Genomic DNA, 26,582 nt, shown 5'->3' on the forward strand with positions numbered 1-26,582 from the left:
AATATTAATAACATGAATGAATAATTAAATTACATACATGAATTGAAAATTACTCATCCAAACCATATTCTTGTTCACTGGCAAACTAGCTGAATTATTCTATCATTTTATCGGAGTAATTATGCAGCCTTTTAAAATTAATTATTCGAAAAGCTGAACGCTGTGAGCGAACAACATGAAAAGCGTAAATAAAATTAAAAAAGAAAAAACTATTTGAAGGCAAAACCAATTTATAAATTGTGTACAAATAGTAGGACAATATAAAACAAAACGCCGTTCGAAGCGCTTTCTTCAGAGACCACCACCATTAACTAGATTAAAAAGGTAATGACATTATTTAAGGTAAAACAAGGTAAGTTCAGAAGCAGGAGGCAATAATTTGAAACCGTGTCGCGCAAATGTTTTATTTTATCCTCCACCCAGATAACGGACAATTTATTGGAGAAATATCTGAAATTGCCCCTTTTTACTTTTGTTTAGTGACTGTTTCATATTTCTTTAGCGTGAAAAACATGGATACTAAATCACGTCTCAACTTGTACAGTAACAAGTCTATCTGATTTGTTATACCTGAATTATATATATTCTTTAACCTTTTAGGGACAATCGATATATGTTATTGAAAAATCTGAAAGGAAAATATAACAAAGCTTTTTAATGTTATTAAACTAAAAATCAAATAAAAAACTATGATTTTCGTAAAATGCTTGAAACATGATTTTATTCACCTGTAAACCTGTACACATGTACACACCTGTACATATAAACCGTTTTAAAAATGTTTTTCTGTAAAGATTTTGACGTGACAACGTCTTAAATTAGGTTGCGGCTCGGAGTCACTCATGAAAAAGTGTAACGCCCGGTAACGTTACGATGAGTCACCGAACTATGATCGGTCCGCCGCGCGCGCAGCACTAGAGAATTAGGCGCATTGAATCGGCGCGTGCTTGTGTCTGTCTCTGTCTTTTTAGTAAACAAAATATATTTTCTATAGTTAAAATTTGTGCAATTCTTATTTTCATTCAATTCCTTGTTCCTATTGTGCAATTTAATAATATTCATATCAATAAATATTCTACCGAGAAAAAGACGTTGTCACGTAAAATCTTCGCCCGTAAAACCGACTTTACAGGCAACCATTTTTTTTGGTACATTTAAATCAGTACATTATTCAACAAATTCCGATAAAACATTTTAAGAACTCACAGTATTTATACAGGCCGCAATCACGCAACCTTCACAGATGAAGCCTCAACTTCTCACAAGTTTCACAGGCGATGTAAAACAGCTGAATTTATATAGAGTACTTTGTTTCTTGGTTATTAGCTGTATTTTATATGTGTGGACATTTTAACTGCTCAACTTGGATAGCATATTACGTTGCTATTACATATTTCTGTTCTAGAACTTTCTAGAACTTATCGAGATATGTAAAGTTGAAAGAGTGATCTCCAATGTTGCTTGACGCGTTCGATTCTATATGATATGATATTTATGTCTGGAGTTTATTTGGAGGCTAGATAGTGACATATGAAAATTGTCAACCGAGGAGAAACATATCCTACCCATGGCAATTACCGTTGACTACGCGATTGAAGCCTCGGGCGGGAAACTAGTTTTGAATATGTGAAAATACTATAAATTCGTTTTTATACTTTAGCATTATAGAAATAGTGATATTAAGTTTTCAATTAAAAATTTTCAGTATGAGTCATATACGAGTATCATCATCATCAGCACATATATGCTCCCACTCCTGGGACACAGGGCTCCTATGAGGGTTCAGGCCATAATCCACCACGCTGGTCAAGTGTGGGTGGATGGGTGCGGTGAGACATGCCGCTTTCCTCACGGTGTTTTCCTTCACCATTTTAAGCAGTGGTGATGTTATCCACATGTGCAGATAAATTGAAAAATTAAGTTATTTCCTGCACGCCCGCCCGGTCTCGAACCCCGACTTATCGATTTTGAAGTCCGAGGTTCTCACCACTGAACAACCACTGCATATTCAAGATGAATTAACGGGATTTCTGAATAATATATGTCTACTAAAACATAGTACAATTACGAACTCACACATAACCTAACTATGAGACGTAAACAATATTTAGCAAACAACGTTATAAAAATGTTCCACGTTTGAGTTTAGTTCGAAAACGACAAAGAAATGCTCTGACAATGTTTTCGCTTTTTGTTGTTTATGTAAGTGCACGCTTTGCCAAATTTGCATTAATAAATTCAGCACCACACTTTATAGGTTTCATAACTTATAAGTGTAGAAGCAATACCGTCATCGCCGAATGCGGTTCCGACAAACTACCGACAATTTAAAATATAAATTTCCGGCCGTCATATGTTGGTAGTTGGTACAGATTTGCAAATAGCCATGTTAAATTTGGACATAATCCAAATGCCCAGTTTGATTTGGCACCACGACAAATAACGCTGATTTCACAAGTTTCTATTAAACTACTAATAATCAACTCAAATATAGTATGTATAGGATTTTTCGAAAGACACGGGTAGATTTTGGCGCCATGTGTGGCCATCTTGTTTTAGTGACATCTGTCAAAAATATATTGTTATGTTCCGTTATTTAAAAATAAAATAAAATAATTGTTATAATTTTCATCCGTTTTTTGTTATTTGTTTATAAAAAAAACGTCAACAGGTAATTAAAAGTATTTTTCAAATTAATCTGCGAAGAATTACTAAAAATTTTCAACCCAACTTTCAGAAAATACACCTCAGACAAAACTCTATAGAACTCTTAGCCGCGATACAATATGGATTCCTTCATTACTTCAACCGGCCCTGTCACTACACTTCGAGGTTAATTAACACCCCAAGTGCTTCTAAATACCACCCCGGGGGCACATTTTAATGATTACTTATTTCTCGGCGGAAACTTAGATCGCTGCGGATAAATATGAGAGCCCCTTTAATATTGGAAACTAGTTGTATTAGGTAGTGTATTATCTATACTAATATTATAAAGCTGAGGAGTTTGATTGTTTATTTGTTTGAACGCACTAATCTGTTGAACTACTGGTCCGATTTGATAAATTCTTTCGATGTCAGCCCATTTATTGAGGGATCAAAGATCGAAATCGAAGCCGGGACGCACCGCTAATATAACTACGATTTTACACTATGCTGAAATCAAATTGACATTTCGACGAATTTTCCGTACTTTTTCTACGTTGCAGATGACATATCGATAACCAGCCTGAAAAGTTTTTTAACTTTTTAAATTAACATACTTTTTGAAAGTTTAATGAGGGATTTACGTTGAACTCCTATGCTATGTTATTCTTTGGATAAACAGCTATGGGAATAGACAATATTTTATTATTATTTTTTAACAATGTAATAAAAAGACAGAATAGAAAACATTATTGGTTATCTTTGTTATTAAAATATAGCAACTATGTTTAGAATGGAGAAATAAGAAGACTGTTTTTGGAATATGTTATAATAATGTTTGCTTTATCTAATTCGATATAAAAATGACTAAATTTGAAATATACCAACTATTAAGAACTTTTAATACCACTAACATTTAATACCACGGTCTTTAAATTTATATACCTCCATCATATCAATAACATCATTCAATTTGAATCTGCGAAAATATTTCTAGAGCGTGAGAGATTGGATGTTGTGTATATATCACATAATAATAAAACCTAATCTGCCCACAGGTCATGCACCACGGCGGGTGACCAGGATTCCGAAGCTACCTGGAAGTAAGTACAATGTTACATTTAACTGAAAATACAAATAATTGAATTGCCACAATAATTGGACATTTGTAAAATTATATTTTTCTGTCGTTTTACTTTATACAAAATCGCTTAAAAACTTTATAAGCGAAGTGGAAAAAACATGTCGATACTTTTTGCTACAAAATTTTATATTCTACAATTTTTAATTTGAATTGGTTTTAGGATAATTAGATTTTGGTAAAAAAAACGTTTTTTTTTTACCTTTAACACCGCATAATTTTTCCCAAAGTACACAAATAGCGGGAAATTTTGTTGTTTTATTTTCAATTATGATTTAAGAAATATTGCAAATTTTCAGACGGAATTTTTGTATATTTGCATATCTAATTTGACCGGACTATAACAAGCGGATTGGACAAACGTTTGAAATTTGTCTAGGCCTGATCGACGAGTAACGTTTAGGATAAAGCCCGAAATATTTTTTCTTTCGCACTTGATTGGAAGGTTAAAATCGTCCAGTTTTTATTGCTGTAATGCCCGAAAAGGGAATTTATTATCAGGTTATCCCAAAAGCGTTGTTCATAGCTAGCCAAAACTTGTCATACTTAAAGACCGCATATCCTCTGACTATAAAATATAAAATAAATTACACGATTCACTCTTTAAAACATTCTCTCTACATTTTCTTATGTCTCAAAAAAAAATCCTAATGAGCAATAGTGTATAGCTCATATCTTAAGTTTAATATTCGTGTATGTGCAGTAAATTTGGCTGCATCCATCACAACAATTGTAGACACAAATAAACTAAGACTTCCTACTATAAATAATACAACATAAAACAGACCGGTCAGATAATATAAGTAATGTGCCAATCTTCCCCTCGGCCGACCTCCAAAAGTAGGGCAGATTCTCTCCGTTACAAAGCCTACGGTACGCATATCGAATAACAAATCAGCATCGCTTACAACAATTGTTTATTGAATCCCCTTTGTTACAAAAATGTTCTAGATACCAAAGATGTTGAGACACAGCGAATAATATTAATGCCACATTGAAAACATTTAGATTATACACATTTTGACTCACTAACAGAATTATGTATTCGGAAATTCGAAGCGGCGTCCTTATTTTCGTATCAATTTCGATTTGAAAAGGAATGAAGCGGACGTACGCGCCATTTCGGATAAGCTCTGTATCCATAAGCCTCTATGATTAGTCGAACTTCTATTGAAACTTGATGAATGTGATTACTGAAATACAAAGACAGCAATGCTCTCAAATTTGAGCAATTACTTTGCTTTGACGTTGAGCAATTAGCAACGGTTGTCTTATCAGCTGCTCACACATCCACGTGTTAGACATACTTGGCTACCAAGATGTAGAGTAGATAATGTTGATTTATAAACCACAATATCTATATATTTAAAGTATTTTTTTTTACATCAGTAAACAAATATACCCATATAAAATCTTTGATAATTACAACGCCTAACAACTATCAACAACCTCAGATCTAATACAGAACAGAAAAAAGAGTTCTAAAAGAAGTTAGTTCAGCAATGAATGGAATACGCGATCGTTTGCTTAGTGCAAGATAGTGCCTATGCATCTAGGCATTGCATAACTTTTATCAGTTTGTAAGTGTGTCAATTTTGTCAATATATAGATTGACATATCAGCGTCTCACATATCATATGTAAGGTTATTTTAGCCTCTAAGCCGACCAATATCTAGACTGCCCTAGTTGATTCAGACTTGGTAGAACACTGCCTGTATGTTAGTATTATCACTAATATGAGTAGACATATAGCAATATAACATCTACCAAACATATCGCATCTCACATACCTCGAAGTTAAACGTAGAAGCATCAATAGATATGATGAATTTCAATCGAATAGTTGAATCGTTTCAAAACCCTTGAACTCAGGAGCTGGAGCGCTCATTCGATTGAAATTCGATTTGTTTGTGATTCTAATTCGATCTATCCATTAGTTCTCAAGAGAAATTGGATTTACTGCAATGAATTCCTTTGCAAGTATCGATTTTAATCATATCAACTGTAACTTTGCGAAGCAAATCATAGCTTCATAAGATATCTCTCAGGTACTCTCATGTATGATGTTTGAAAAATATGTTGAGATAGAGTTATGAAAATTGCGGCAGAACAATGCTAATGCTAACTGGTGATTTGTTATTACCAATATTTCTGAGTTTCAAAACGCATGGACGGTACCTATAAGGTTAATTGTTCTTTCCTTTGAAATTAATGTAATGGACATTATACGTCGAGATACTTATTTACCACAACGGAAAAGAAGGATTATGGATTTTTTTTACATATAAATACAGTTGTGATTCATGATTTAACAAAGGTTGTATTTATTTAAATCTAAAGCTATTGTTAGACGTAAAACATTTTGTACATAAGATGTCGTAAAATCTTGAAAGTCAGACATAAAAATCGTACAGTAAGTGATTACATAACAACATATTATCATCATCATCAGTCCATACACATTTCCACTGCAGGATCCAGAACACCGATCAAGTTCGGGAAGGTGGTTGTTACATGTCATCGAACATTTGATTCTTGGATATGCCAGTTTCCTTACAATGCTCTCCTTCACCGTTTCGAGAAGATAATGGGGATAATGTGCATTTCTTATACGCTGGTTCGATATAGAACGACTATAATATAAATAAATTCGTCGTAAACACCACCACCAATGTATAAGAATGTATATTTTTTTAACTAAACTAGTTAAAAAATCAGACACATAAGAAAAGTAAAGAAAACATACTGCCAGGAAAAATGATACAAAAAGTAAATACTGCATTAACCATTAGTAGCACACAATGCACATACTACAGCTAAAAGCTTGTATTTTATTAATAAATTACTCTCTCATAAACATGTACGTACTTTCCATAATACAAAGTTTAATTAATAGCCACAAATGTTCACAATTGTCTTATTTAAAATTGTTCTCTGCCAGATAAAATACAACAATAATGCATTTGAAACGGCACCTGGAAGCGACATTTTTATAACAATGCACTTTTCATTTTACACGTTACGGCTATGTCAGATTTATTAAATCCAGTTTTATTATTTTTCCCAACAATTGTGGGATTGCGCGTAAATAGTAGATATTTGAATATAGAGTAAACTAACTATCCGCTAGAATAGCTACCAAAACATACGGTAAATAATCAAATATTTATGTGAGAACATAGTTTCGAAGTGCGATGTTTAGCAACGTAATTTCATCAAGTATTTCATCACAATTAATTGTCTTATATCTTTAAACGAGCAATTCTTGTATATATATATTATATATAATTGGAATCTCAGAATCGACTCCAACGATTTTCATTAAATTTAGTATATAGGGGGTTTCGGGGGCGATAAATCGATCTAGCTAGGAATCTTTTTTAGAAAATGTCATATTCGTGTTTTATCGACTTAAACTTACTTTTTTAACAAATAGGAGGCGTTTGAGTAGTCCCAATTTATTATGACTCTTCCTGACATGTATTGGCGAATAATAATACTATTTTTTGGCGAATAATTAAAGTTAAAACAAAAAAAAAAAAATACCGAGCAAAGCTCGGTCATCCAGGTACTTATTTATTATACGAGTATTTCGTCTCGAGGGCAATGGTGGCTTAGTGGTGAGGACCTCGGACTTAAAATCGATAAGTAGGGTTTGAAACCAGGCGAGCGTGCAGAAACTTAATTGAATTTTCAATTCATATGCACATGTGAATAACATTACCACTGCTGGAATTTATGAAGGAAAATATCATGAGGGAACCGGCATGGTCAAGATTCAAAAGTTCGTCGACATGTGATATCTAACAACATGACCACAGTGGCGGGTTATTGACTGAAGCCTTATAGGGCAGCAAAGGAACATATTTGGGCTGATGATGATGATGATATTTCTGTAAAACATTATATTTTCTTATATATTCCGATATACGTGTGTGATGAAAAGAGCACATCACGTATTATATAGATTTTAATAACAGTGATGAAATATACGAGTATATACGCTATTTACGGATTGTTAGTTAGTTGAACGCCTTCCCTATTATAACGAATTATCATTTCATAGAATAAAACAAAGTCGCTATCCGCCATCTGTGTGTCTGTAGCATACAGATAGATCTAATTTTACGCAATAGATTTTGATGGTTTTTTTAATAAATAGAGCGTTTCAAGAGGAAGTTTTATATGTATAAAAACAGAAAAAAAAGTTGGGAAAATTTTTAATCCGTATTTTACGCATGCTATGTCGCAGGCAAAAGCTAGTGTGTTTTAAAACTTTCGATCTCATTTGTTAATATAATTTGTAGGATAGACGAGCCCAATAAATTTCTAAATCTGAATCTGTCTAAATTTTATCTATATCTCTTTGAATTTAAAATCAATTAACTACTAGAGCATTATTTCTTGTGTTCTGATGGGATAACTATCAAAAAATAAAAACGTTCATATTGAATTCATTTACACGTTTTTCGAGACAAAAGTCCTGAAATAAAGAGACGAGTCATCAAAGTATTTTTTAAAACCTAGTTTATTTCCGTTCGATGAACGCAATCGAAAATCTCGTTCATTATCTGAATAAATAATTACTATACATTATGTCCCATACGGCACTTCCTTCGCTAAAGTAGAATCAAGACCCGCCTAGACAATTAATTTCCTACAATTTTGTTTTATTTCACATAAAGTAGACGGAACGTAAAAGCCTCGGAACACTACCCAGTAGCTTGTGAATCGGAAGCATTGCAATCTGAATGACATTTTCATTATACATCGATCGGCGCTGTTCTACGTCTGCGCAATTACATATTCTTTTCCATGCACAGCAAGTAATGTATCGTGTTCAGTGAAAAGCGACGAAGCGACTATGAGATAAAAGCTTTCTGGTAGTAATAGCTCTCAATCGTGCGTTGTATGAACACGTTAATCTGATTACAGATGGAGTTGCGCTTTTAGTGTAAGGACGAATGATAGTTTTCTTCAAAATGCAATATTGAATTTTAAATGCATTCTGAACTATTGAATTTTATTTATAAATTAAAAACTTTTTAACGGATTTTAAACGCGATTTATTCATTATATTATTAACCCGACGTTTCGAACACTTTACAGCGAGCGTGGTCACGGGGAGACTGAACTGTTTAAAATCCGTTAAAGAGTTTTTAAGAAAATACTATTGAATTTTATGTTAATTTAGGTAATGTTGGGAACAAGAATTTATTATGCGATACACTGTGAAAGTTTTCGTGGTTTTTTAGGTTGCAGTTGTTAGATGTTTCATGTAGGAATTTCATATGTACATTTTATAATATCGCAACTTTTTGTGGTGTACACAATTTACTCGCAGTAACATTATGAAAATTAATATTTTATTAGACATTTTCTATATTTGCGCTATTAATGCGCTATCCTATTCCTACAGAAAATAGCAAATTGTATTCAAAAGATTTCGCTTTTTGGTTAAATGCTCGCAAAACATATTAGAGCTATTTTCTACAAAGACTTGGCTGTATATCTGTTTGTCAGTCCATATGTCAACAAGCTGTATCTTATGACATAAAGCGATAGATGTAATTCAGTTCCCGCTACAACAACAAGAATAAAAAAAATTTTGGCTAAGCAACGGTTGGCGAGGCCTGAATCGGATGGGTAATTTTTTGGCAGTTACTTTTTAGCTTATTTGCACGGAACGATTTGAAGTCACGAGTCCGCCTCGCGCTTGACTGATTTTATTTGCTTTGAACTGAGGCTTCGTAATATGACGTTAAAATCTTCACATCAACTTCCAATTTAATTAATAGCAGTAGAATTTTATTTTCCAATTAGTTCACGAGCCCGACGGGTTTAAAATAGACTTCTGTAGGTCAGAGATTGTCAGTTGTATACATTGATAGTAAAGTTGTTTGGTTTTTCCATCTTTTTTTTGGGCAGGACAAGTATGTTAATGCGACAGTTAATCTGTTTGCCTGTTTGTCTTATATTCATTGCTAAACCACTGAACCGATTAGCATAAAATTTGGTACAAAGTATGTAACTTTAAAATAGTAAAGTATAGTATGTAATATGCGAAATAACATAAAAACTATCCTAAAACTATTTTTTTACTGGAAATCCTTCGAGAGTTCGAACTATGTGATGTGGGGCTATAAAACTCACGGGCTGTCAAAAAAAGGGTTTTTAACCACGTGGGCGAAGCCGCAAGGGGATAACTAGTTATTTTTGTTTATTATACGCAGTTGCTATCTTCAAAGATACGTTTTTTCCTAAATGAATAAGTAGTATACAAGTCAACGACAGGTTTTCATTACCAATTTCCCCTCAAACAATAATTTATGAATACTAAAATGATGAATATGATGATGACAGTGAGGCTGATTCATGGCAACGAGAGGAGGGCGGTCGGCTGCGTCCTGCTGGCTATCATGGCGGTGGTAGCAGCCGCATCCTACGACAGAGAGAGACTGGAGATAGCTAAGCAGATCCTGGAGGAGGTACCGCTTACTGACGGGTAAGCAATCACTAAATTTACATATGAAAGTCGTGTTAGTTACACTATTCAGAAGTCAAGAACGACTGAACCAATTTTGTTGAAATTTGGTACCATATAGTTTTTATGCAAAATTTTTTACACCGGAAATTCCACGGGGACGGGAATTATGTCGGGAAAGCTCCGAGTCTGTGTATTATTTCCTTCTACTACGCGAAGTTGCGAGCGAAATGCTTGTAATGAAAATTCTTGATTTAAATTGCAATACATTAAAACCCTTTGGAATCTATATTTTATTTTGTGATATTTGATCCTGCATTTCCTATACCTTTCGCCTTACTATATACCACCCTTTATACCAAATTTTTTCATAAAAACAACCAACTACAATCTCTTAAACCTCTGATTGTCTTTCAAACAATAAATAATTCAGATGAAGTACCCCTTACAAATCCTACTAATCCTACTAATACATATTATAAATGCGAAAGTTTGTAAAGATGTGTGTGTGTTTGTTGCTCTTTCACGCAAAAACTACTGAACTGATTGCAATGAAATTTGGTACGTAGATAGCTGGATAACTGAAATGACATATAGGTACCTTTTTATCCCGATATTCCTCCGGGATACGGCCTTACGCGGGTGAAACCGCGGGGCACAGCTAGTAGTTTAATAACATCTAAATTATATCTTAACAACTACTTGTACAAATTATTAATGTTGTGTCATACGTCTGTTATAATTTGTATTTACATATGGTTTTAACGAGTCATTTGAAATTATGAAAAAGGAAAAAATAAAGATTAAACTAATTTAAAAAATTCCCATATTGATCATAGCTTTTATCCGAGAATGACAAAAAATTTTACCGCTTTTTTATTTCAAAACAATTTATTTCACCTTTTAGACGACCATACAAGCTAACGTCCTTTGCCTTTATCTGCAGTCATATTTTGAATATCTAAAATCTTACATTCACATTATTAAAAAGACATTACACAACACAATTAAAAAGGTATCCAAAACAACTATTAACATATAGTTTGAACCATACTAACTACTCAGAAGTGTAACACAAAACTACAGTTGCCGCGGGTCCCAAAAGTTCAATTTGTCGTCAGTTGTGCTTAGACCCCCATTTACGCTTTTATATACGTTCTATGTCTCTTCAGGGACTTAGTGGGGTCTTGTACTAAAAATAAGTCTGTTCTTGATTGTCTTGTTCTGTTAAGGTGAACTTCTTTACTGTTATAAAACTACGTAGAAATAATAAATAACTCCTTGTGAACAATATCTCTGTAATTACTTTCTACTAAGCAGTTCTTGGCGATAATTTGAGCGAGGGTGAAACAAAATTGCATGTTTATGAATTCTCAATGAATCACATACCGTATATGTTACAGTTAAAAACCCCTTTTCGAGACATCATGTTTTAAAATCAAGTTAAACTAAGATTCTCTTTAAAAAGGTCTCAGCAAAATGTATTATAATGTGCAAATAAATCTTCTAAATTATATCCAACTTCCTAGTTCTCAGTAAACCTAATAACCGTATCTAATTTTTTCTTTATTATTTCCTCTGAACAGAAGCAGAGCTTTTTGCTTTCAAAGTGTACATATAATTATATTTGTGTATATATACGTATAAAAAAGAAATTGATACAAGATAAAACCAACATGATATTTTAAATAAAATATTCTCACCATTGATCCAAATAACCTTTTCAGATGAAACAAAACGCAATAAAGCGATTGTAGCGGGAATTTTTCAATGCATTACAGTGAAATTTCCTTTAAATTAAACGCATTTCGAAGTGTAAGTCGTTGAAACCGTCGCGTCTGGTTAGATGATAATGAAGATTTATTCTTCGTGGATTCAATGAAGCGGAGAATGACTGTTTCTTATTTCCTTGCGGTTCTGTTTTTGTGAAATATTATGAAAAAATAATATAGTCATGATGTATTGCATACAATGCTGTTAGTTGCGTCGTAGTGTCGGGCACATTAGCCGCGCTCTTTCTTATATCTTCATGCCGTGAAAAATATGTATATGTTCTGTTAATCATCAAAAGATCTATTGGTTTTTATTAGCAAACTATAAAACAGAACCCTATGGCTAAGATCGCTGTACGTCTGTCTATCACCAGGCTGTATCTTAGGAACCACGACAGATGGACAGTTGAAATTTTCATAGATGATGTAGTAAGTGTTGCTGAGATGTTTTCTCGGTTAAAATGGAGGTTAAGCTACTCTTGGCATAGTCTAAGATTGGATGGGTAACCAATTTTATTTTACACCACTCTAAAAGGCGTTCAAAACCGTCAATTTGTTATCAACTGTGATCAGATTTACAAATTATTAATATACGCAGGTGATTCATAATACACAATTAAATTCCCACACCGTGCATCATTATCGAGGCTAATGTTGCTAACGTGTATTGTTTTGATGACTAAATTTCCGCACTCATTTATAAATTAATTGTTAGGTATTGAATTCAGTTCGTTTCAGTAAAAAGACATTAAGCACGCTGACATGTATGTATTATATCTATTTTCCCCGGCTGATTGACGGTCTCTGTAACAGCTGTATGTGTTTATGTGGGAGTCGAGCACGCTTCGGTACGAATTGGGCCAGCTCGCACCGGGGAAGTATCACACACCCACAGAAATCCTGCGTGAAATATTAGCATGCTATTGTATTTCGTTCGGTGACTGGGGGAGCCCATATCCTTTTCCTTACTCTTCCTAGTCCTTTCTTTATACCTCTCGTTAATCCTTTCCTAATCCCTTTCCAATTTAAAATCGGCAATCCATTTGTAGAGGTGTAAGGTCTGGAATTTGACCTCTAAATGCTCATGGGCGGTGGTAGCGCTTACCATCAGGTATATTCCGAATATTTATGAAAGATATTCACAATAGGCTGAGATAGGGCAAGTACCCAACGCAATCACAATTAATGTTATTAAATGGAAGAGAAAATGGTATATTCTCTATGTTTAAAGTATCGCACTCAATTTATTCATTGTTTAGTAGTTGTCTTCGAATCTATTTAAATCTGATGTAGTATCCTCTTATGCAAAACTGGGGTGTGTTCAATTTAAAGTGTTATATATTTCTGTGATTACATTTTGGAGTACCTATAGTTTCTAAATTTAATTTGCATTCGTAAATCTCTTACTTTATATGTATAGGTTTTTTTATACACATAATATTATTATTATTATTTTATTCATTCAGAATATTTCATTACTTTGTTACATATTTTTGTGTTTGAATAATTCTTATATTAAACATTTGTTTCTATTTATATTTGGTTGTATTAGATATTATAAGCTTTGCCGTAATGGTATTAACACAACAGGCATTAAGTCACTTCTTGCTTGCAATGATCTACTCTAATAGATAAAAACTCCTAACTTTATGAATAAAGAGTAGGCGCGCCTCTATCGTAGCTTTTAACGCTTTTAAATAAATAAAATGCAATGGATCAAAGCTTTGTAAAAGACGCATCTCATGGACGATTCGAGAATCATCATCAGCCGATATTCGTTCTCACTGCAGGAACGCAGGGCTCAGTCTACCACAATCCACCACGCTGGCCAAGGGCGGATTGGCAGATGTCATAATATATGACTAGGCTTTTAAATTCTTTGACATTCCGGTTACCTCACGATGTTTTCCTTAGCCGTTTTGAGATGGTTATATTGATAATGTGTATCTACAAATGGGTATCGACAATTTATCTAAATTTCTTGTATGCTCGTCTGGTCTCGAATACCCGACTTTTCAACTGAAGTCCGAGGTCCGGACCACGGAGCCACAACTTCTCCAAAAATAATTCGAGAACGTCCGATATAAATATCTTCATTTTTCAGGCATAATGACTTGCCATGGAACATTCGCAAGTTTCTACGGAACCAGATCAATGAATTCGAGTTGGACACCGACCTGACGCAAGTGGAACCCTGGTCTATTTCGAAGTACTCCCACACTGATCTACCACGACTGAGGCAGGGCATGGTTGGCGCTCAGGTATGCTTGTTAAACATTTTACAAATTTCTCACTTTTTATTACTACCATAAATGCGAAAGTGTGTTTGTTTGTTAGTCTCTCATTCACGTCGCAACGGAGCTGTTTTAACGCATGATTTTTATGTCTGGGGGTGGAAAGGAGACTATAGAGTGATATAGGCTACATCTTACCGTAGTCTAACAATTCATTCCCAAGATTTTGACCTTTGATCACGAAGCAAGCCGACGAGAATTACGCACTTTCCCATATATTATCTTTTAAAATTTCTACAGAGGACTTATTACGAATATACTATTTTAAGTACCCCTTTACAGAAGTAGAAGCTCATTGCGTGCTTATTATATATAGTTACGTTATCTCATGTAATTTTTATGGCAGAGCGAACAAAGGAGTAAGGCCACTTTATGTTAAATATTTACCACCGCCCATAAATACTTGTAACACTAGAAATGTTACAGGTGCTTTGCCGGCCTTTATGTGACATATACGCTCGTTTCTTAAATTCACTAATATCATAATTATTATATACCATTACTTTTACTGTAGAATTAGAACTAAAACGCAAAAAAAACATCATTACCCTTTAATACTTTGGGTTACACGCTAAGCTTTGTGCTCGATCCGATAGACGTACCTTAAATTAATTACAAAAGAAATATTCAACAGGTCACGGTCGAAATCCAATAACATTAAAATGCAAAAATATCCCCGGGGACTTAATTTTGTTGCACTACAGAACGTTCATTTGCATATCAATGGCGGGCGAAATATTTATTCAGAATTGCTAAATAGAGCTCATTTTTATTTATCTTTACCCCTTGGCATTTATTCAACTGGACAAATGTTTGTTATTAGCTATCTCTGTTTATATGGTTTTTGATTACAGAATTCTACTAATATTATAAATGCGAAAGTTTGCAAGGATATGTGTGTGTTTGTTGCTCTTTCACGCAAGAACTACTGAACCGATTGCAATAAAATTTGGTACGTAGATAGCTGGACAACTGGAATAACATATAGGCAACTTTTTATCCCGATATTCCTCCTATACAGGGTGAAACCGTGGGGCGCAGCTAGTGATACTATATTTTTAAAACGTTCGAAATAGCTTACTGTGTTTATGAATATTTCTGATTATATTTGTACCTACATGTCGCCTTATAAATATTTCAGTAACATTCATACTATCAATTTATTTTAGTCTAATATAACTGAGATTGCTTATTATACTCATAGCTACGTGAGGTGTAGTATAACACGCATCCGTAAGTAAATCACGTCAAAATCATTCAAGCTCTCATTAAATTAAAAGCATTCGTATAGATGCAGGTATTTCGACAAGCCGTCTTTCTACATTTGCTCTGAATACCTTTTATTAAAATGCAACAATTGTCCCATGAGAGTAATAAATATGAGACATTTTGGTGTTTATAAAGTACTAACTTTTCGCTCGCAGCTTTGCCCGCGTAGTATAGGAAAATATACATAGATAGATTGTTAATATCTGGGTTTTCCCAACATAATTTTCTCTTAGGATATCTGAGATAAAAACTGTCCTACATCTATTCCCGGATTTCGAAACTATCTTTAAAAAAATTCCTTTAAACCGGTTCAGTAGTATAGATGGGAAGACAGTAACTTTCGAATTCATAATATTCATCATCATCATCATCAGCCCTTGTATGTTCCCACTGCTGGGACACAGGCCTCCTATGAGGGTTCAGGCCATAATCCACCACGCTGGCCAAGTGCGGGTTGGCAGATGTCACATGTCGTCGAATTTTTGATTCTTGGACATGCGGGTTTCCTCACGATGTTTTCCTTCACCGTTTTAAACAGTGACGATGTTATCCACATGTGCAGATAAATTGAAAAATCAATTTATTTCCTGCATGCTCACCCGGTATCGAACCCCGACTTATCGATTTTTGAAGTCCGAGGTTCTCATCACTGAGCCACCACTGCGTAATCATAATCATAATATTAATTAGGGGTAAAAGACTCGTGCAATATTGTCAAAGGACATGAAGAAAGCTTAACTAGAAACTAACTAAGAACTAACGCAACAGATATAAATGTTTCCTGAATATAATTAGGCCTCGATGTGGATCGTGACATTTTTCCGTGCAACCAGATTACATGCTAATTCTACGCCACATCGCGATAGCATATGAATTATTCAAGGAGCTAACGAACTACCTCACAGGGACACTGTGCCATGCCACTGCATTTTTAATTTTGCTTCTGTTAAAATTCACCCTGTAATGCCCCATATCGCAGGGAATTTGAAATTTATTTATTGTGGGAGTCGAGCACGCTTCGTCACGAATTGGGCCAGCTCGCACCGGGGAAGTACCACACCCCCACAGAAAACCGGCGTGAAATAGTGGCATGCCACTGTGTTTCGTACGGTGAGTGGGGGAGCCGGAGGCCCGTTTCCTTTTCCTCACCCGTCCTAGTCCATTCCTCCTTTCCAGTAGTTAATCCTTTCCTATTCCCTTACCCCATTAAAGCGGGCAGCGCATTCACAGAGGACTACCTTTGCGAATGTTTATGGGCGGTGGTGATCGCTTACCATCAGGCGAACCAAACCAAAAAAAAAATAAAAAATTTGTTCAACAAATTACATATTTAATAATATCAATTACGTGTTATAAAAGGCGCATAATTGAAAAATAAAATATAATTCTATTCACAACATGAATACTCAAACCAGAGAATATGCTTTTCCGCATTGAGCCGTCAAACATATCTTGTAGACTATTTGAATTGAGGGCAAGATTTTCAAATAAATCGCCTTTAAATTTGGAATAAATGGCGTAAAATCCTGTTCATGTTATTATGGTAATCACCACTCTTTTATTAGCTTTGAAATTCAGCTGGGCATTTGGTGTGAAGTCGTCCTCTATGCCAGCATGGACTATTATTAATCGATTTCCTTTAGAAATTGGTTTCTTCAACCCAAAAGAGCTGAATCTGAATGAGATTTCGAAGAAGTGCGAGTGGGGTCTTAATGTTTCGTTGAGTTGTTGGTTGGGAAGTTTTAATAAAAAAAAATGCAAAGATATTGTATCTCTCTCGTATTTATTCATCATTTAAAGGTGCAAGAGCCATTTTTTAAGTGATGACTAAATCGAACTTATTTCGTTTCAGTCTTAATTTTTATATGTATTTTTTTACATAATTACTAAAAGTACGTAATTGTTTGGATATCCGATTTATCCAATTAATATATTTTTCTTACATTTGGTCGTTTCGAAGATTGAAATTTGCTTCCTTCTAAATATGAGTATTTTTCAATAAGACTTGTACTGCAGTGTACACCTTAATTCTCCCTTAAGTCCTAATTCTAATAGTATCGAGGTAACTACCATATAGCTACCACGTAATAATATCCATAGTAGGTACTAATTGGGCTGACACCTTAGAAGTAATAAAGAACAGTCCCTATTAATATTGGTAATGCGAAAGTAGCTCTGGAACTCTTATACCTCTTCTTCACGCCGACCCTCCGAATCAATTTCAATGAAATTTGGCTTAGCGATAGTTTTAGTTTTGGTTTTAGCTTAGTAGAGAATTATGCGGGGGAAACCCCAAGAGTGCCTATATTTTCCTTTGACTACGCGGGTAAAGCCGCAGGCGGAAATCTAGAGACTTTACAAAATTTATTTCATCTGGCTTTTTTAGGGTTTTCTTATTTTACTGCTATTTGACTAAGAAAACTAACCTAAAAATAAAATATGACGATATAACAGTTAATAAGAAGTGAAATGTGAAAAGCGCGAGGCAGATTTATGTCACGCGAGGCACCCGCCGCGCCTCGGGCCGCTAGATAAAAACCAGTTAAGCCAAGCAAGGTATGCTCCGCGCTTGCCGACGTCACACCGGCACTATCTATATACACTGACACTCCTATAAATGCAAAACTCAGATTATGCCTCGAGCATTATACGCTATTTGAAACTCCTGTCTTAATAATCCAATGCAAACTTATACAATAAATTGTTTTTCTCGAAAAATATAGCTAAAACCCGTTGCAGTTGCTCCATACAAAAGCGATGCACGAGACGCTTTAAACGAATGGAGGGAATAAATCTCAGTTGAAAGCTGTAACCAAATTTGTCTAGTCGTCGCCACGTTTTATAGGAAAACTAGGGTTCACACTTCAGAGCCTTGGAATCTAATTAATCTGCACTTTTTCAATCAATAATGTAAAGCCGAAATGTTTGTTTGCACCTGTTAATCTCAGAAACTACTGGTCCGATTTCAAACATTTTTTCAGCATTGGATATAGACGTGATCCTTGAATGCTATAGACTATATAATACTAACCGTTGTAGATACCGGGATAGACCGCTATCTGTGTTACAAAACTAAAGAATTCTAGTACCAAAATGCTAATAACTAATAAATCACCGGACGCTCGTCACTTTAAAATTTTATAACAGCGCTGGTACCTTAGCGCAAGCCATTACATAATACATGAAGTTTGATCCTAAATTATTCCACCACCTGGTCACCTGTGCTCTAATTACCAAACTTACGTGTAGATTAAAGACTTTTTAACGGATTTTAAACGCGATTTATTCATTACATTATTAAGCCCGATGTTTCGAACACTTTACAGCGAGCGTGGACACGGGGTCATCTAATCATCATCTTTGTCTCCCCGTAACTGTTAAAGTCTTTAACTTCTACATGTATTGAACTCACGTAAAATCAAACACAAGAAACGACTACAATTACGTGTATTCTTCGTTATTCAAAAAAGTTACAATTAAAAAGACTTATAAGCGAGTTAAAAAAGAATTACCCATTAGCTTCTATCCGGGTTTTTCTGTTCGCCTTAAGTTAAATCCGGTATTATTTTTAAATTACAGATCAAACAATTAAGACGTTTATAAGTAATTGTTGAAATTCTAGAAGGGTTCTCAGTGGAAACTACTTTACGAATCAATGAAAATATTTTTCTTTATGTCTTAAGACGATTCATCCATGTTTTTAAAACAAGTCTAGTTGTATAAATATAATAAACAAAACAGAATTAAACGTAAGCACTCGTCATGTGTATAACAATATTAGGGAGGTCATCATTAAATAAAGACAGTGCCTATATAGGTCGCCGATGGGCCAACACAATGGAATTAGTACTGCTTTAGAACGTCAAGGTAATCTTATAACGTATCACCCCTCCTTTTTTATTATCAACATAAATTGACTATCATTTTCGAGTAATTACAACCAAATACGGTTAGCGCTTAATAACCTAAATTAAAAAGTATTTTTTTCTGCTTGCTCGTCTAGTTACAAACCTCTGCCTTTAAAAGCCCGAATAACTCACTACTGAGGCAAAACGAGGAGTATTGGCTCAGTAGTGTGTAGTGTGTACATTTACTGAAATTTGAAGCGTTAAAGCACGAAGTTGCTCAAAGCATATCACGTATATTCATATTGTGTGTTAATTCATTTACATAGGACGTGCATAAACCTAGTTCGTGTCTCACTGTGATATTCGATGCAATAGATCCATTCAAATTTCCATGTAAATTTGAGTTATAAATGATATGGTCGCCGTGATATTGTAAAATATTTTTTGGTGTCTAGTTTCTTTATAGTAAAATTGTTTTTAATAACTTATAATTTTATGTACGTGTACGTTGTATAAAAAAGAAGTTTCTTTTGATACATCAAAGTACATACTTTTTACTCTGTAGTACTATAATTATAAAACTTAGATTAAAATATAACAATTACCCCTATAGCGGCACTATTAACACTATATTTTACCGTGTTAAAAATATAATAAAAAGCTTTCAAACTTCTCTACAACGCACGTCAGAGCTTAAGAGGCATCTGAAAGAAATTTTAATTGCCCTTTCATCCCGACGCTAACATAATTTTAACGCTCATCTCACGCTTAAAAACTTTGTGACTAACTCTGCGGCTAAGCTGAATGGCACTCGTGTGTAATGTCAGGAATCAAAGTCAGCATTCATTTCGCTAATTTGAGGAGCGCACGTCCAATTTACATGCAGCTTTACGAAATAAATCAACAGTTACATGAATTTGTTTTTAATTATTTTAACACCGTATTCCTCATATTGTTTTCTCGTCACCCACATTTTTTTAGCGTCTGGCAGCCCCGCGAACGTCGCTCCGCCGAGCCACACGACAGCGTAAGCCTCCGACGACGAAGAAATTGTAACTGGCCGATGTGTTAGATTTTCCAGCTCGATTTGTAGCCTTTCGTTGATACCTGGAACCATCGCGAAGCCACCGCAAGGTACAATCGCGTCGTATAGCTCGGGACGCAGCTCCGAATCGCACTTTAACGAAGCCGTCAACACAGCGTCATGCAATGGGATGTAATTTGTCTTTTCACCCATCACAAAGTCCGGTTGGAAAAACATCTCGCCCGCCATGAACGCTTCATTAGTTAGATCGATTGCCTCACCGCAAACCGCGTTGACCGACCTCTTGCAATTTTTTCTTGGCATGGAACTGTCAGGGGTTATGTACAATTGGTTTCTAAGAATATCGTCTATATCCTTCGGAGTTTTGATTACGTGAGCTAGGTTGCGTTGGACCAGGCTGTGTTTTATATAGTTCGATATTTGAGCGCCTGCCAAACCGGTCTGAATATGTGCATATTTGATCATGCCTCCCTCAAACACGGGGTTTACATCCGTAGTATCATAACCGATGTCTACGCATACGCCGGTTGTGAAACCAGACCCGTACATGGCCAGAACGCTTTGTGATTGGATGCACAAGCCCGGCGAATTTAATACTTCGAAAAATATTTCGCAGCATTTTATCCTGAAATTATCGCCGTTCTGAATTTCGATATTAAGTTAATTATCGGTATTTAATATTTTATGAAGATAATCCTTAATATTTGGGAAATTCACAACATTTAAGTATTCCTATTATACACTTAAGATTTCCTTTATTATTCTCTTTAAATCTCTCTTTAATAGGTATAAATCCAGGTGGATTTGTTACCTGTTCAGAGGTGTAATTAACTCCTTTTCTACTATATAACAATTAAATCCAACGACTTTGTAGAATGAGATATCAAGATCCTTACAACGGTTCAAAAAGAGAATTTCTTTATAAAGTAGTTAAAATACAATAGAACAATTAAATTAAAGCAAAAAGTCTTTAAATTCTTAATATATTTATTTAAAATTCACGGACTATTCAATGAAGAATGCGTCTAGATATGATAAGAAACAGGCTAATATTACGATAAAGATATACGATTTGCACAAGAAATTGTTTTGTTAATAAACAAACCGAATTAACAAATTTTTTTTCATTAGATCGCCTGCCTTATACTGTTTTTGCTATAATCCTTTAAACGACAGGTTCTAGGTTTCTTTGCATTTCTCTATTATTTAGGAATATAGTATATAGTATAATAAATCCACAGCTCGATAAATGTCTAACATAATCTAATTAGACATTTTACTGACTTGAACTTTCCCTAAAATCTAACCTATACCTTTGTCAACCTAATACATATACTTCTTCTAGAATAAACATAAACTTACTTCTCTTCCATAGTAGAGCAATTATCACAAGCCATCATAACAGATCTATCTTCAGGCGCCGCCTTCAACTCCCTATAAAACACATGATGCCAAATTCTCTCCATGTTATCCCAGTGTACAATCTGGCCGTTAACAACAGGACTGCTCAGTTCTAAATCGTCGATTCTCTCTTCAGCCTCGTCTCCAATAAATACATCGTAATATTCCCGTCCGTAAGTACCTTTTAAATAATTAGGGCGGCCGACGAGCGTTCTAAACATGGAGACAGGGTGATTATCGCATGCAAATCCGGCTTTCATTACATAGCTTCCATGGTCCAACACGACGACTGGCTTTTCGAATGCCATGTTACGGCTTATGGGGAGTCACAAAGAGTTATTCTGTATTATGCAATGATGTCGTGTTTCATAACTTGACAAGAAGATATGATGTATGACTACGTCAAGTCGGCCATTTTGTTTTATTTCAGATCCAATAATGCGCGTAGTATGCATTAAAGGTTTATTGTAACTCACTGATTGAGGGGAGTCATTTTTATACGACAATACGGTTTTATCGTTTTTTTTTATTAATTTATTTTATGACTTTTTAAATTATATACTTATTAGAACAAAATTTAGAACAAGATGAAACGGTTGTACATATTTTCTAATCTAAGAATACTCTAGATTAAGTAATCTTTCAAGCTATAATGAAATGGTTCAATTTTCTACTTTAAACCCTTAAATCTACTGGTAAAAAGATGACACTGTTTAAACTGCTAGATCGATATTCATCAAACGCAGCCTAGAGCAACCCTAGGATACATGCATTCGAATGATCGAAACCGCATCGCATACAGACGGCAAACTATTAATATGAGCCACAAAATACAAACTGCATTTTTATTATAAGTCTTATTCTCATCGACCGCCTCCTCGTTATAGGGGTAACGTATGAGCGCAACACCGAGGGATCCTGGTTTCTTTCCCGGTGGGGACCGGTCCGTAAAGAAAATCGATCAGTGAAAGAGATAAATATTATCTGCCCCATACCCAACTAGGGTTAATGGACTTCACTATTCTTATTCTCATCTATTATGAATTTACAAAGTAAAGAATATTAATATTTTAAAGCCTTAAAACAAAACAGGCCAAAACTTAAAACATAATTTTAAATGGCAAAGATCGACTATTTTTTATAAATATTTATTATACGCACATTAACTCTAGTGTGTATTTAGTAAGTTTAATTGTTGAAAGCATTTAAAAACATCACATTACCATCATGTCTCACATTCACGCTAAGCGGTGGATGTAAATAGGCTTTATTTCTATTTATATAGGTGGCATAAAAGCAGCAGTGTTGCTTTTATAGCTCAGCTGCTGGCAGAAATTTGTAGGACGTATTTATTTAAAAGACAGTTTTGTGTTTTAAGGTTTTTCAAATATAATTTAGTTGATGTGACGTTTCAATTAGTTGAATTCGTTTCACAATAACGTATAATTACCATTTTACTAAATAATACTGCTTAGATACGTCAATAAATTAAGTTTACAAAGGTATATCCTTCACGACGATTAAGTAATTGAAACATTCGTTTATTTTGTCATCTTAGAAGAATTTATAATGAACTCGTTCCGAACCAGCGTCTTCATATTCCTGTCTGGACAGCCAGAAGTTTTTGTGTGACGACATCGATGCCAGTATAGACCCGCCAATCCAAGCAGCGATATCCCTTGAAGGCATTGCATCAATCTTCGCATTCAGTTCACAAGAATCTGTCGCGCGCTTCCTCATTTCCACAAACAATCTATCCGGCAACCCTTTTATCATGCTGGTACCACCCGAAAGGATTATATTATTATAAAACAACGCCTTATAATCTAAGTCTGATCTCGAAATGCTTAAGCGTAAATCGTCTACAATATTCGGACACCCGAGCCCTTGTAGACTCGGTTGGAACAACAGTTCGGGACACTGGAATCTTTCATCACCGACAAACACGTGCTGGCCGTCAGGAAGTACGTAGCGAACTTTCTCTTTTGAAAGAGCGAATTTGGCAACTTCGGCCTCATAGTCGGTTGTTGTGAAACATAGATTTTCCTGAAACATTTGATGTTATTATTTGACGTACAAGGAAGTAAATGTTAAGCACGAATGAATAATCATGGAACACTCGAGTGGTACATTGGCAGATGTTTCTTACTAATAACTCGTCGTTGGAGGTTATTAAGAACGTGTGTGTATTTATCTTTCTTATATACGATTATAGGGTATAGTATAGATTAATCGATACAATATAATATAAAAACTGGCTATTCATTTACGTCATATAAAATTAAATATGCTTTGACCATTTAAAAACTATTAAGTAAGTAATTTGAAACATTAACGAACCTAAGCATATACGTTTTCTATGTTTATAACAATTGTGCCGTTATTACGTAAATACATATATATTAAGAAAGCATAAGATAAATCAAAAGCGTCTTAGACTTTAAACCTAAAACAAACAAACTCGTAGAGCATTATAAACTACCTTCATTTGATCCAATAAATCAAATTCATGAGGTGTTGTGAAGCAATACCCGACTCCCTTTAGCAACTGTTGAAGTCTCTCCGTCAGTATTTTCCCATTTATTTCCGAGCAAACTGTTGCATGTTTCAGTGGGAATCCTTCAAATACTGGGATCGCATAGCTACAGGAGTATCCGTTTTCATACACGACTCCTGTGGTCCGTCCACTGGCATGGACTACTAGAACTGGTGACGATGCCATGTATAAGTCTTTGACGATGAAAGATTCAAACAGGATTTCGGCGATTCGTTCCCTTAAAGATAATATCTTTACAGTCACGCTCATGCTAATGATAGAAAATTAAGTTAAGAAGTTGATGTTAATAGGTGTTTAAAAAAATTATAAAATATTTGTAATAGATTATTTAATTGCAGTATATTAAGAAGTGAACTTCTCTATTTTATCACGTTTTTTTTCAATTAATTTAAAATTGATAATTTAACTTTACCGAATATCTCTTACATTACTATTTGCAATTGTAGAAAAAATAAATATTATGTTTTATTTGTTGAAATACGATGCGCCAGAATTCATTTTGGAGGGAATATCGTTGCCGTCTTCATGACGACGTCAAAGCATTTATGTGGAGGTAGAACTGAGATTAATAGAAACAGACGGAGCCCAGATTCTTCATTATTCAATGAAAGCGAGAGACGAGCGCTATTTGTTAATAACGATACAATGCGCCCCAAGCTCCTTGATATTATGCAGGCTCGTATTACGCAAGCAATGGAGAGCTATACATTCCTTTTAAACTCAAATATGAGTTTGATATTAGAATTTCTATTGTGCTACCATTGTACTTTTTGACTTTTATATGAGCACAGCAAAATGAACCATAAATAAGCTTTTAGATAGTGTTGCTTATTGTATATTAGATATTGTTTTGCTATTGTATGGTTAACATTTTATAAATTTAAAAAAAAAATCAGCAGATGGAGATAGAAAATTATATATATATTATTGAATAATCTTTAGGAAAATAAAATGGTTAACTTATTTCGAAGTTACGAAATGAATAAAGGATATAATTGAATAGATCTAAAAGTATAAGAATGAAAAATGTCAAGAAGACTAAAATTTAAAATTTTCCATTTACCAGGTGATGTTCCAAACAACCAGAATAACTTTTTAAAAGCTATAACATAACTAAAGTGCTTAGTAGTGCAAGGCATAATGCTATTGTTTCAGGTCATCACCACTACAAAGTAAAGACCCCTATTAATCTCTCGAAATGATACATAAATAAACCACACGAAACTCGTATAAAGAAACTCAAAAGCAAAAATGCACTCACTTATCCCTTTTCTGGGTCAAAGGATGCACAGCAAGAAGGGTTGGTGATATTTCAGGTGCGACATGCAATTCTCGGTAAAATAGATGATGCCATAATTTCTCCATTTCGTCCCAATCCTCGACCATTCCATTTTGGGCTGGCCATATCAGTTTCGAGATTCCCCTTTTCATAACTGCTTCTTTACCAAAGTATATTTCCGGACCATTTGAGAGCTCCTCATATCGGGTCCTGCGTTTGAACGTTAAAGTTTTTATGCAAAACTATCGTTATTTCAAGTACAAGATAACTAAAGAAGATAATAACGTAACTTCATGGCCGGAGGAACTAGTGAAAATTAAACTGATTAAGTATCGAAAGCTACCAAAATTTTTATCTCTTGGTGAACAAGAAAACTGAACTGATATAAAACGAATGTGAATTAATTTTAAATAGCACTTATCAGTTGTGAATGCACCTGATACATAATATACGTATGTTTATATAGTTTAATATGATAAAAACGAAAAATGATAAGTGTAAAGCATCATACAATTGAATGCATAAGCACCAATTTTCTGTTATGGTTAAGACCTTCCACAGAACGAGCGTGGCTCAATCGACTCCATAGCACGATTTACATTTAAACTACCCATAGACGAGTACATAATAATAATAATAGGCAGTAGTCTAGCCCGCTCCGGCTTCGTTGGGACTTTAAAATACCATTTTGTTTAATTAGTTTAAAATAAGATCTGCAGAATTCACTATGAAAAGTAAAATATATAAATAAATAAATATATATATATAACCATACCAACCCAGTGGGCGAACTCGACAATAACACTACTGCACAAAAAGGGAGACAAGAACGAAATCAACAACTA

The 26,582-nt window shown here is 34.5% G+C and overlaps 2 protein-coding genes across 2 annotated transcripts in view; one reads left to right on the forward strand and one right to left on the reverse strand.

The window, feature by feature from the left end:
* Positions 1-26,582, forward strand: part of LOC119835588 (dipeptidase 1-like) — a 106,677-nt gene that overhangs the window by 50,537 nt on the left and 29,558 nt on the right. The window contains exons 2-4 of the mRNA XM_038360502.1: positions 3,705-3,749; positions 10,152-10,293; positions 14,149-14,305. Of these exons, the coding sequence (XP_038216430.1) occupies positions 3,705-3,749; positions 10,152-10,293; positions 14,149-14,305 (344 nt within the window). The remainder of the gene's footprint in view (positions 1-3,704; positions 3,750-10,151; positions 10,294-14,148; positions 14,306-26,582) is intronic.
* On the reverse strand, positions 20,363-22,209 carry LOC119835590 (actin-85C-like). The gene is made up of 2 exons (XM_038360503.1): positions 21,863-22,209; positions 20,363-21,125 (listed from the first exon to the last, which is right to left on the reverse strand). Exons 1-2 carry the CDS (start codon positions 22,207-22,209, stop codon positions 20,363-20,365), a joined length of 1,110 nt encoding a protein of 369 aa, XP_038216431.1.

Source organism: Zerene cesonia, chromosome Z (assembly GCF_012273895.1).
Source record: "Zerene cesonia ecotype Mississippi chromosome Z, Zerene_cesonia_1.1, whole genome shotgun sequence".
Classification (NCBI taxonomy): Eukaryota; Metazoa; Arthropoda; class Insecta; order Lepidoptera; family Pieridae; genus Zerene; species Zerene cesonia.

Excerpts from the sequence above, each read along its gene's own strand:
- LOC119835590 (XM_038360503.1), bottom strand. The coding sequence starts at position 22,209 with ATGGCATTCGAAAAGCCAGTCGTCGTGTTGGACCATGGAAGCTATGTA. Across the intron at positions 21,126-21,862 it reads TGCTCTACTATGGAAGAGAA|GATAAAATGCTGCGAAATAT; the intron begins GTAAGTTTATGT and ends CGATAATTTCAG.